Source organism: Malus domestica, chromosome 05, assembly GCF_042453785.1.
Source record: "Malus domestica chromosome 05, GDT2T_hap1".
Taxonomy (NCBI): domain Eukaryota; kingdom Viridiplantae; phylum Streptophyta; class Magnoliopsida; order Rosales; family Rosaceae; genus Malus; species Malus domestica.
Genome location: NC_091665.1, coordinates 38,345,845 through 38,358,721, shown reverse-complemented (window position 1 = coordinate 38,358,721; position 12,877 = coordinate 38,345,845). Strand labels below are relative to the sequence as shown.

General features: G+C 38.6%; 2 protein-coding genes and 1 long non-coding RNA gene across 6 annotated transcripts; 2 read left to right on the top strand and 1 right to left on the bottom strand.

The window, feature by feature from the left end:
- Positions 1–232: 232 nt before the first annotated feature.
- Positions 233–707, top strand: LOC103435217 (uncharacterized). The gene has a single exon (XM_008373607.4). The coding sequence runs from the start codon at positions 364–366 to the stop codon at positions 577–579; it is 216 nt and encodes a 71-aa protein (XP_008371829.1). The 5' UTR covers positions 233–363; the 3' UTR covers positions 580–707.
- A 2,565-nt stretch (positions 708–3,272) lies between these two features.
- LOC108173458 (uncharacterized) lies at positions 3,273–4,143 on the top strand. Its single transcript, XR_001790091.3, has 2 exons — positions 3,273–3,412; positions 3,988–4,143. It is a non-coding gene; the product is annotated as an uncharacterized lncRNA (long non-coding RNA).
- A 4,427-nt stretch (positions 4,144–8,570) lies between these two features.
- Positions 8,571–12,854, bottom strand: LOC103435245 (uncharacterized). Of its 4 annotated transcripts, none has more exons than XM_070821402.1 (4): positions 12,628–12,854; positions 12,450–12,540; positions 11,726–11,788; positions 8,571–8,659 (listed from the first exon to the last, which is right to left on the bottom strand). In XM_070821402.1, exons 1-4 carry the CDS (start codon positions 12,823–12,825, stop codon positions 8,634–8,636), a joined length of 378 nt encoding a protein of 125 aa, XP_070677503.1. In that variant the 5' UTR covers positions 12,826–12,854; the 3' UTR covers positions 8,571–8,633. The 4 variants fall into 4 exon arrangements, with proteins under 4 accessions (XP_070677503.1, XP_070677502.1, XP_070677501.1 ...); XM_070821401.1 differs by lacking the exon at positions 8,571–8,659 and adding an exon at positions 9,935–10,505; XM_070821400.1 differs by lacking the exon at positions 8,571–8,659 and adding an exon at positions 9,935–10,142.
- Positions 12,855–12,877: the final 23 nt, after the last annotated feature.

Here is a 12,877-nt window from a genome sequence, read left to right as displayed (position 1 = left end):
TCACTTGAGGCAACAAAGTCCAGGCCCCACATTTTATTCGTTTCTATTGTCCCCACGAAAAGTGACCGTTAGAATTTGAACGTTATAAGCCTACCGTTTTCTAGTCCCACATTTTTAATTCTTGTCACTCACTTTGCTCTTCTGGACAGAATCAGAAACCTCCAGATCATCATACTTCACTCTACAAAGTACCAATTACAAATAGACACACACACACATACACATACATAGCAGCATACACACACACACACACACATATATATATATATAATACTCCCTCCTAATCTCATCAGAACTCAAACAAAGAAGGAGAGCTTTGGAGAAGTGAAAGTAGTAGCAGAAACTAGAAGAAGAAAGGGAGACATGGGTATGGTGGTGGTGATCTCTCTGCCTTTTATTTTGTTCACCATACTTCTGGGTTTCGGGTGCTACTTCTTCGGGAGAGCGAGGGGGCGAAGGGATGCTATTGCCACGGCTCAGGTTTACGGGGCGCCTGCTCCTCCACCAGGAGCTAATAACACCCTCCCTTCATCTCCTCCACCGCATCCTTTCAAACACGACAACTCTGCCAATGTTTAAAACCAACAAATTATGTGTGGGTTTTGTTTTTGTTGTTTCATATTTATTTTGGTGTGAATTCTGAGCCATGTATATTTGTTGTAAACTTGAATCTTACTGAATGGTGGAAATACATTATTTGTTGTAAACTTGAATTCTAAGCATATTGGTGTGATGAATTTATTAGCAGGATCTTGGAATTGAAAACTTCTCAGAAAAAAAAAAATTGATAGTACTAGAAGCACAACAGAAAAATCAGTTCCACAACCAAAGTTATAAGTATTTGTTTGGAATCTGGAAGTTCCAAAAACTAAGCAACTCACTCAGCAACCAAACTAATTAGTCTGATGACTTAAATAGATGATTATATAGATAATTATAGCGTTTAACCGCTCAGTCCACCATTAAAAATATGGGAAACAATGGATAATAAAAAGACCTTCAGAAGCAAGAGATGACAATTAATCTGCAGGATAAAAAAAAACCTTGGAAGCAAGATAACAATGGAGGAGAGAGGATAACAAAAAATATGAAAGCTTAAGGCCTACCAGAGTTTGATAGGCTGGGGCAGATACAGCATTCACACCAGTGATAGTCTGGAGAGGAACTTTTACGACCCAAGAAATATATAGATGAACACATTCCCACCAGTGATTTGTGTGCGAGTCAGTCAGTCAGTTGACTACTGCCAGAGTTTGATAGGCTGGGGCAGATACAGCAGCTTCCATAACATGGTTGGGGCCGATGTCACCATCATTTTCGAAGAAGACCTCGAGCAGCTTGTACGAGAAGCCACTCAACAACGTCACCCCTGGTTCTGGTTCTCTACAATGCCCAGCCGAATACTCAGGTTTGATCATATTCCAAATGACTAGGTGTGGCACCACTTCTCCATACCCCTTCTCCTTATACTTGTTCCATATTTCCTTGTAATTAGTCTCCCCCCAGAAGCTGAAGTTGCTGCCTGTCAAGAAGTGTTTGTATGTGGTCAAGGCTAGCACCTTCTTGACCATCTTATCTGGCTTCAAATTCGCATTCACTGCCTCTTCTAGAATCACATCGAACACCTTCCCGAAATCAGCCGTCCAGTCCTGGCTTTTGATCAAAGTATGCATAAATTTGGCCCTCGAATTAAGATCCTCGCCTTGTATCGAATGCAGCCGGGGGTTTTTGCTGTAGGCGACCACCTTTCCTTTCCACGGCTCATCACTCAATTGAGGCAAAAAAAAGCCCTAAAGCCAAACCCGCCGACAAGGTGGTGTCGACATCACACACAGCCAACCAATTCTTCAGCTTCCCCTGCTTTGAGTAGACCTCCACTATTTTCTTCCACTTAACATCAGCCTCTTGCTCGAGCTCAGGATACTTGATATAGCTTAACATGTCATGCGGAATCGTCGGGATCAATCTCATCGGCAGCAGCCACTTGCTCTCGCTTGAACGCCGCTCTATAGCCCCTCCGGTTGGCAGGTTCCCAGCCCTTGGCGCCATAGTTTTTTCTCAAGGGCTGCAAAACCTCCTTCCTCAGTCGGTCAATACAACAAACACTACCATCCCGTTCTCAGCGCCATGATTCTGGCGGGAAAACCTTCCTTGCAATGTTTTCGAACAGCATATGATGATCAGCGGTGGTAGGCAAAGAGGTAGCCGCCTGGGTAATCTCCAAGCAGTAATCATCATGATGGTCATGGTCATGATCCTTGTGATGATGAAATTTTTCAATATCAGACTCGATGCACTGGGCGAAAATATCCGAAACACGGTCGTGCAAGAAGCGGCAATCAGCGTCGCGCTCGTATCTCTATGCCGCCTTGTTGGCCTTATTTTTTTATTTATTTTCTTCATTTGATCCGATTGCCAAACATAAAGTGTGAAAAGTAAAATTAAGTGTGATAATAACATCATTCTTGAAAGAGTAATACTAAGAAGACTAAAATTTCAAATTAAACGATGTGTCACCAATAAGAAATGAGTTTGTTTATCAAAATTTAAGTAATAATTTAATCATTAATTTCCATATCATTTAATTTACAAAATTTAGTCTACAAAGTATTACTCCTCTTGAAAAATCACTAGAAATGAGTCTTAATTACATTGACATCTATTAGTGTTATTTAACATTTTTTTCCCGAAAAACAAAAGATGTAACAATTTTTTGGTCACATGCATTGTGACATACTGACATGTAACATTTCCCCCCATTCTTAATCCGTTCCTTATTTACAAGGTGGAGTATGAAGATGGTAGAAAAAACTTAACTAGTGATATATATGTTTCAAATTTGTGAAAGAAAAATATTACGTTAAAAATTAATAGAAAACTTCGTTTTAATCCCTAAATAAGATTAATTTTTCAATAATACCGTATTGAAGATTAAAAACTAAAAATAGTCATTTGACTCGTGTCCAAGTCAAATTATACAATTCATGTCATGTTTAATTATTTTTCTACAAATTTATTATATTTATTTTTGGTTTTCCTGTATTGCCATTAGGCATAGATAAATGTTTAAACGTTTTGGAGCTAAAGGCTCCTCCAGTCTCTCTGCATTCGGTTACGATTCAGCTCTCCATCTCCAGACTCATTGAAGTATTTTTCCCTTTTTCTCTGTCGATGACGATGTTCACGCTTCCTTTCTATATTAATCTCGAAAATTAGTTTCCCTTTATTGGTTGGATTGTCTCATTATCAATTTATAGTAATCATCCTGATTTTCAGAATTTTCTTATATAAACTCTTGGGTCCAAAATCAAGGTGAAGCAGTTGTTGTGTTATTGACTGGTGATCCATGCATACTAGATTATTTTTCGTTCGGGTTTTCAGCACCAATTCCGACCAATCCATCCATTACGGGGTAAATTCTGTAAACTGTAAAATGTTTTTCTTTATTTGTGATTCAAAGTACCCATTACTTTTAAGAGGGAATATTTCTCTCAAATGTTTCAATTTAACTTTTTTTCAAATGGTTGAAGCATGGTTTTACATTTGATCAAATTTGTGCTTGGGTTTACGTGATCATTACACAATGCATATAATGTGTTTGATGAAATGCTCAAGTGAATTTTTTTTAAATGATCCCGCACATGCCAACGGTGGCATAGTTTTACTAATCTGTGCATTAGTGAGGGTTTTGATGGCACTTTGTACCAAATTTTATAGTATATCATAACATCATTTTTACTAAACTGTGCACAACCCCTTGCCTGTATGTCCCTGGTGCACCAAGTTCTGCAGTATAATTTTACTAGAGAAGGCATTGTGATAGGTGATGCATAATTATCTTGTGTGAACAAACTGTGTAACCATGCATTCATACATCTTGTTTGCTTTCAATTGTTTGTTTAGGAGATTTGACCATTTTGTCTCATTCTTAGGTGCACATGTTTGGTTCATTGTACTCACTTTCTTTGATGTTTTATTTATTTGTAGGAGAAATGGAATTGGCTATCATTGCCTCCTTCAGGTAGGCCAAAAATGGCAGCAATATATGCAGCTGTTATCACCAAACGCTTACCACCTATATCAAAGCAATTAAGATCCTTATTGTATGTCTCTAATATATCAATAACATCATAGTCGTTCTTCCGTGCATCAAATGTCACAATGCCTTCTCTTTATGTCCTAAACAAGCCCCAAAATGGTGTCCTCTCCATAAGTTCTAGGTGGATAGGTTTGATATGATTTTGAAATTTTTGGTAGGCTTCTGCAAAGGTCCCCATGTTAGACTTATATTGTAGGAATGAATATTCACTCCTCTTTCGTTCCGTAATTCTTGTAACTCATGGATTCATACAAGATGGAAACTCATCAGAGTTTACAAAATGATTGAAACGCATCAGGTATTACAACAAGATGGATTAAATAAGTCCTCAGGTGGATTGAAACATAATTAGTACAAACGGTACCAGCTTTTTCATACCGAATCTTTCGGACCTACACTATAAACGTAATTAATTGAAAGTGTGACCAAATTGATCGTACCGAATCAAACGGACCTAAACATCATAACATAAGTAATTGAATTCACAACCTAATTGACCGTACTGAATCAATTGGACCTAAACTACAAAACGCACCTAACTGACCATACCAAATTGATGGGACCTAAATGACCGTACCAAATCGACCGAACCTAAATGACTACAAAAATTACAAAAAAAAGATGGCACTTCACAGCCAGCAAAGACTTTAGGCCATATCCTCATTCCCTTCCCAACTAAGATGCACATACACTATTTTTCAATGAGCCTTCATCCCTCTGCTTCACATCCTATTCTACTCGCAGATTTGCAATGTTCCAATCTCATTTTTCTTTACGTTGTTCTCAAATGCATTTTTTTTTATTATTATTATTTTTTTATATAGATTTGGATTCAATTAAAAATGAGTCCAGAGATAAATGAAAAGAACAATTTTGTATGCAGGGAAAATGACCGTAACGAAACTATATAGTGTACCTAAGTGACCATATCGAATGAAGAGGACCGAATTGACCGTATCAAATGAAGAGGACCTAATTGACCGTACCGAATGAATAGAACCTAATTGACCGTACCTAATGGAGAGGACCTAATTGACTGTACATAATGGATAGAACCTAATTGACCGTACCTAAATGAAAAGAGAACCAACATGTACAAAAACCTCCACATAGGCTTTTCAACAAACACAGGGTGTGCATTGCAAATGTAAATTCTTGCTAAAACCATGAATCTTTTCGGACCAATACATACAAACCATACCAACAAGCTATACAAGTATCAACTAGTGTGTTGGTTATGAGAGCTAAACACGTTCTCCTCACCATATAGCTTATGATTAAGACAAACCATACCAACTGCTGTGTTGATTAAGACAAAATATATATATATATATATATATATATATATACACACACACACAGTAGCTTAGAAGTGATTTGTGGGTTCCAACAATGGCAGCGAATCTAGGAAGCCGAAGAATTGTAGCTTCAAATGGGGATTTTTGTGGAGCATGGATTCAGACAGTAACAATACTATTTGTGAGAGTAGACATCCTGTTTGAAAATTTGAAAATTTTCATTGATTATAGGTGCAATTCAAGCCTACTTTAATGTCACTCTCTCTCTAATTGACTGTTACGTTTTTGAAACAACAAAATTGAGGTTACAATTCAAACAATTAAGATGGCAGGCAGGTAAATAGTGGTAAAATGTTTGGTATTATTATAGGTGACATGTCATAGTGCATTGAAATAAAGGATATTTTTTAGATACTAAAAACCTCTTAGGTTATATTCTAAAAATCATCTTTGATAAGTCATTATCTATAAAAACCCGAAGGACTCACTTTCAAACCAATCAATAAGTATATTATAAAATATGATTCAAATTAATAGTTTCTCTAACATTACTTTTTAGAATAGCTCACATCTAACACAATTCGAAACTTGCATATGCTCAACCTGTATACGATTGACGTGATTAAAACACACAAAACATTATTCACCTAATATCATATCATTAAAAGAACATAGAAAAGAAATAAAAAGAGAATATTATACTAATATAATTTCATATCGCATATCATATTGAATTCGTTAAACAAGTGTGCTCCTCTTCCATTCCATGGAATGGGAAGGTCTCACAGAGACACAAAGACGATGACGTAAACATTTAGACTCTATTAGCTACGCTCCTATGATGATGATTAGGACTGAGGACTCAACCTAACCAACAATTATTTAATGAAAACTGAAATGAGAAGACACTATTGACTAAACTCGGACATGACTCGCTGGAAAGAAACATAGACTCACTGCAAAGTATTGTAGTTCCATATAACGCTGGCCACGCAGAGATCAAATCTTATGCACCCAAAATAGGTGTGGCCTCTCTGTGGCATCAATAAGTATTTGACACATATTAAATTCATGCCAACAAAATTAAGAAAAGTTAAGATATTGAATACGTGTCAGAGACTTATTGGGGCCACAGAGAGGCTACACCCATTTTGGGTGCAGAATATTTGGTTTCGGCCAGGCACGCCTTCATTCTTTACTTTTTAATCTTGATTTCAGCCACTGTCACCACTTCCAAACCATTTTTTGTTGCCAAGGTATCAATTTTGGAAAGTTTCCCCCTGTTGAACCATTTGCTCACCACCACAAATCTCCCATACCAAGGCCAATCCTTCCATTTGCCTTTCTGGATTTTCTTCTCCCTGAGCTCCTTGGGGGACATGAACAACTCCTTGTCTTCAGCTGGTTGGTATTCTTTTTGAAGCGGCGGTGGTCCTTTGGGGTGGTTAGGGGACATGAACAACTCATTGTCAATTTTGGAAAGGACCACCACCACTTCAAAAAGAATACCAGCCAGCTGAGGACAAGGAGTTTTTCATGTGCCCAAGGAAGAAAATCCGGGAAGGCAACTGGAAGGATTGGCCTTGGTATGGGAGATTTGTGGTGGTGAGCAAATGGATCAATGGGGGGAAACTTTCCAAAATTGATACCTTGGCAACAAAAAATGGTTTGGAAGTGGTGCCAGTGGCTGAATTCAAGATCATAAAGTAAAGAATGAAGGCGTGCGTGGCCGGCATTATATGGAACTACAATAATTTGCAGTGAGTCTGTGTTTCTGTCACATCCCACCAAAATTGATACCTTGGCAACAAAAAATGGTTTGGAAGTGGTGTCAGTGGCTAAAATCAAGATTAAAAAGTAAAGAATAAAGGCATGCGTGGCCGGCGTTATACCATCATGAGATTGCTCTCGTCTGAACTCGCTTAACTTTAGAGTTCCGATGGAACCCGAAGCCAGTGAGCTCCCAAAATGCCTCGTGCTATATGGAGGTGGGCATGTACATATAAAACACATCACCCCCTCTGTTGATCGATGTGGGATGTTACAGCAAGTCATGTCCAGTTGAGTCAGTAGTGTCATCTCATTTCAGTTTTCAATAAATAATTGTTGGTTAGGTTGAGTCCTCAGTCCTAATCATCATCATCATCATACTAGCGTAGCTAATAGAGTCTAGAGGTTTATGTCGTCGTCTTTGTGTCTCAATCATACCCTTCCAATTCCATGGAATGGAGGAGCAGCACACTTGTTTAACGAATTCAATATGAATGTGATATGAAATTATATTAGTATATAATATTCTATTTTTATTTCTTTTCTATGTTCTTTTAATGATATGATATTAGGTGAATAATGTTTTCAATGTGATCGGAACATGATAGGTACATCACGTGTTATTATACCAATAAAGGGTTATGTGTTAAAAAATCAATAACTTAAAAAATAAAATTTCCTATCAATTTTATAAAAACCTACGTTATACTATCCGTATTCTCGTTATAATGAAAAAAAATTCCATGATGAGGGAGACAAGGAGTGTGGTCCCAACTCCCAGGTCGAAGGTGTTCAAAAGTAATATATTTTCTTGACTATAGGGATCTCAGGTACTGAATGTTTTGATTTATGTGCGAGCAAAAGTTGAGACGTGGATTTGGTCAAAAAGTTGAAATGGCATGGTGTATGTGATATATAATAGGGTAAACTAGAAAAAATGCCCGCGCGATGCTGCAGGGCTTGAATGCATCATCTTCAACTGCATTGTACAATTAACAGGATGAAACGAAACGTTTTGGTTCCCTAATATATAGAAGAAACAGAAGTAACATATAGTTCACAGAAAGAAAGAAAGCAATTGACAAAAAAAACATATAAAATGGCTAACAACATTCGACTAAGAATTAGGAACACTTGGTTAAAGCAAAATCACATATGACACCAATGCACCCTTGAACAATAATAGAATGGTTGAGACTAAGTTAAAACCAACAAAAACAAAGAAACCAATGAACTTGTGAAGTATCAAAAGATCATAGAGATAACGAAGAATGAAAACAAAGCAGGTAGCAAACGAATGATATAAGCTGATAAAACCAAACAATCAACTGAAACATGATAAATCTGCATTAACTCAACCAGAAAGCACGAGGAAACAATGTATGTTAGTTTAGGTGACATACCAAAGCCTTGATTCAAATGCAATAGGTGCGGATCCCTTGATGAAAGGCAACAAGAAGAGCAGATCACAACATTGTAATAAGACTTTGATCTAAACTACAACAAATCAGTGAGATTGAGAGTTAGAATTTGAAGCGCAAACAAATTGATACAGGAAAAGTAACTCAATTTGCAACAGTGCAATGGACTCTAACTGGGACAGTTCAATGGACTTAATGTGCGACAAATTTACATTTAACGAAAGAAAAGCTGCTAACAATGGGAATGCATCTTCTGTCACCATATTAATTTAAAGGCCTAAAGTGAGGATGATGTATCATAGTCGGTTTTGAATTAGTACAGGGGTTAGAGTGTGAGAACGTTGGTTTTAGAATCACATCGAACACCTTCCCGAAATCAGCCGTCCAGTCCTGGCTTTTGATCAAAGTCTGCATAAATTTGGCCCTCGAATTAAGATCCTTGCCTTGTATCGAATGCAGCCGGGGGTTTTTGTTGTAGGCGACCACCTTTCCTTTCCACGACTCATCACTCAATTGAGGCAAAAAAAGCCCTAAAGCCAAACCCGCCGACAAGGTGGTGTCGACATCACACACAGCCAACCAATTCTTCAGCTTCCCCTGCTTTGAGTAGACCTCCACTATTTTCTTCCACTTAACATCAGCCTCTTGCTCGAGCTCAGGATTGTCATGCGGAATCGTCGGGATCGATCTCATCGGCAGCAGCCACTTGCTCTCGCTTGAACGCCGCTCTATAGCCCCTCCGGTTGGCAGGTTCCCAACCCTTGGCGCCATAGTTTTTTCTCAAGGGCTGCAAAACCTCCTTCCTCAGTTGGTCAATAATACAGACACTACCATCCCCTTCTCAGCAACATGATTCTGGCAGGAAAACCTTCCTTGCAATGTTTTCGAACAGCATATGATGATCAGTGGTGGTAGGCAAAGAGGTAGCCGCTTGGGTAATCTCCAAGCAGTAAGCATCATGATGGTCATGGTCATGATCCTTGTGATGATGAATTTTTTCAATATCAGACTTGAGGCACTGGGCGAAAATATCCGAAACACAGTCGTGCAAGAAGCGGCAATCAGCGTCACGCTCGTGTCTCTAAGCCGCCTTGTTGGCCTTATTTTTTTATTTATTTTATTCATTTGATCCGATTGCCAAACATAAAGTGTGAAAAGTAAAATTAAGTGTGATAATAACATCATTCTTGAAAGAGAAATACTAAGAAGACTAAAATTTTAAACTAAATGATGTGTCACAAATAAGATGACACGCCCCGATCCCGATATCCTCGGGATATCAGGATGGTCACGTGCTGGCCGACACCCGAGGGTGACGAAAGCCATTTATTGAGTGCAATTGTTGAAAATCAAGGATAGATGAAACTTATAAATGTAAAAGAATAAGGAATATGCATTTAAAGAACGTGTTCAGAGCACACATTTAATCTAGAACATTAAAAGAATTAATGTAAAAATTGACTGAACATAGAAGTGGGTCCTACACCGAGAGGACTCGAAAATACCAATGCGGAAGTGCCTGGATGCCGGGATTGTACGCCTCGATTCTAAGTCCTGAAGGGGGCGCAAAACAAACATGGGTGGACCAAGTTGATATATATATATAATAAAACAGTTATCAACGTACAAACCCCCAGGTTTTATGAAAACACATATATAATGTTAAATATAGGTTTTCCGAAACCTAGCATGCCGTGCAATGTCTCAAATCATAACTCATATATAATAATCACTAGTGAATTGTCCGATAACCCCCAGGCCCCATGCCGGCTTCCTGTCTCTGAGTAGACATTTAGAGGAAAATACACTTCAGGCCCCATGCTGGCTCCCCGTCCTTGTGCTAAATAGCCAGAGGAAACACACTTCAGGCCCTATGCCAACACCAAACCGTCGCCCGGGACGGACCGTAATCTATCCCTACGTCCCGTAGCAGAAAGGACCACTAGGTAAGTACAAAACCATTGAACATAGGGTAAACTGTCGGTTTACCCCCTAAACTTTCACCTCACTTTCGATTTCCCCCCTGAACTTTTCTATTGGAAAATTAAGGACTCAAACTAATTTTTTTAGCCAATTTGCCCCCTACCGTTAGTTTTTCATATATTCCATCCATATTTCCGTTAAGTGAGACCATGTGCATAACATGTGAGGATAGTTAAGTCATTTCAATTTTAAAATGATTAAAAACTGAAAATAAATAATAATAATAATTTTCCCTCTATTTTTTCCCGCTAATTCCTATCCTCAATTTTAATTTTCCCTCTCATTCCTATGCATGAGAAATAACATATGGTGTTATTGTCTTCATAAGTAGCTAAGTTAATCTTTCTTTTGAAGCATGTACTACCATTTTTATTTTCTCTAACAAATTAATAATTTGACAAATGTTCATGGTGTTATTGTCTCTAAAGCAGTGCATTAATATAAGAAACATGTCCATAAAAAAGACTAGGGTTTCTTATATTAATGCACTGCTTTGGAGACAATAGCACCATTAGCATTTGTCAAATTATTAATTTGTTAAAGAAAATAAAAATGGTAGACAATAACACCATATGTCATTTCTCATGCATAGGAATGAGAGGGAAAAATAAAATCGAGGATAGGAATTAGCAGGAAAAAATAGAGGGAAGGTTTTGCTTTTTTTATTATTTTCAGTTTTTTAATCATTTTTAAGAGTGAAATAACTTAACTACCCTCACATGTTGTGCACATGGTCTCACTTAACGGAAATATGGATGGAATATATGAAAACTAACGGTAGGGGGCAAATTGGCTAAAAAAATTAGTTTGAGTCCTTAATTTTCCAATGGAAAAGTTCAGGGGGGAAATCGAAAGTGAGGTGAAAGTTCAGGGGGTAAACCGACAGTTTATTCTTGAACATATATATATTGAAAAACAACTTCATAGTATAAAGTCATCCATCATCTATACTATAAAGAGGTGTTCGAAACATGTTCTAAATATCATATTGTCATCCATCAGATATTCTATAAGAACACGGGTTATAGGAAAAATAGTAATAATTTAAGGTAGCCTCAGTAAGCATGTTATCTCATAAAACATAATCATCAAATCATGCTTTTCATGTATGCATTTCTACAATAAAACATGCATTTTAGAAGGGGTCCACTCACCGTACACCGATGGTGCAAAGCTATACCACGAGGAAATAACGGAATCACCGTTAATAATTGCACCTATTCACATAAGGAAATATCTTTAGTCAAACTTTATTCAAATGATTGAATTTGGGAAAACGGACTTCAGAAACGGATTTAGGACGTCGAAATTAGCCTAGGAAATGTCCTGGACGAAACCTCGAAAAGTCAACTCAAAAAGTCAACGTTAATCGTTGACCGGTCAAAGTCAAAGACCGTTAACCGAGTCAACGGTCAGAGGTCAAAGGTAGACTGGGCTTGGATTGGGTTGGGCCGAAAGGCCTTAAGGTTTTGGGTAAGGGTTAAAAGATTAATGGGTTTTAGGAAAGGGCTCAAGCCCCTTAACAGAAAATGGCCCAAAAGGCCCTAAATTCCTAAAACAGAAAATAAAATAAATAAAAACCTTAAAAGGTTTTTGGGTTTGGCTAATGGGCTTCAGCCCTAAACATAAACGGCCCGACGACCTTTTCCTATAACAGAAATTAACTAAAACAATTAAAAGAAAATTTGGGCTAGGACTTGGGCTGGCCTCACCACACGGGCCTAAGGCCCGCTTGTCCCTGAAACTGGCCTGGAAGGCCATGGCGTCAACGGAGCACCACCACCGGAGCTTCATAGCTCCGGCCGACTACCACACACACTCCTAGACCCCGATTTAGGTACCAAAACGAAGAGCAAGACGAAGGGAGTGTTTTTATACCTTCCTTTCGTCGTGGAACGGCCGGAGATGGCCGTAAATACCCCCGAGGTCGCCGGAGTTGGGTGTGCTTACACCCGGCTTCGATTTCGTCCTATAACCTCCAAAAATCACACAATAAACTCAATTAAAACTCAACCCACAATATTCTTGGACGAAATAAGGGAGATTTGAGGCTTACCTCACCGGGAAAATAGGAACTCGCCGGAGTTCCTTTCCGGGTTTTCTGGGGTTGCAGCACGGGACAGAGGGGGAGAAGGACGAGATGGCGACGATGAGGGGTCTTCCTCGCGCAAGGGAGATGGGTGCGTGCGTACGTTCGCGGTTGAGAAAAGAGATGCGGGAGCTGAGAGAGGTCCGAGAGAAGGGAGAGAGACATGACAGACAGAAAAAGAAGAAGAAGAAGAAGGAAGCGGGGGTTCACGGGGGGA

Excerpts from the sequence above, each read along its gene's own strand:
- LOC103435217 (XM_008373607.4), top strand. The coding sequence starts at position 364 with ATGGGTATGGTGGTGGTGATCTCTCTGCCTTTTATTTTGTTCACCATA.
- LOC103435245 (XM_070821399.1), bottom strand. The coding sequence starts at position 12,825 with ATGTCTCTCTCCCTTCTCTCGGACCTCTCTCAGCTCCCGCATCTCTTT. Across the intron at positions 11,789-12,449 it reads CGTTCCACGACGAAAGGAAG|GTGCAATTATTAACGGTGAT; the intron begins GTATAAAAACAC and ends TTATGTGAATAG. Across the intron at positions 10,429-11,725 it reads CTTTGCACCATCGGTGTACG|CACAAGGACGGGGAGCCAGC; the intron begins GTGAGTGGACCC and ends CTGGCTATTTAG.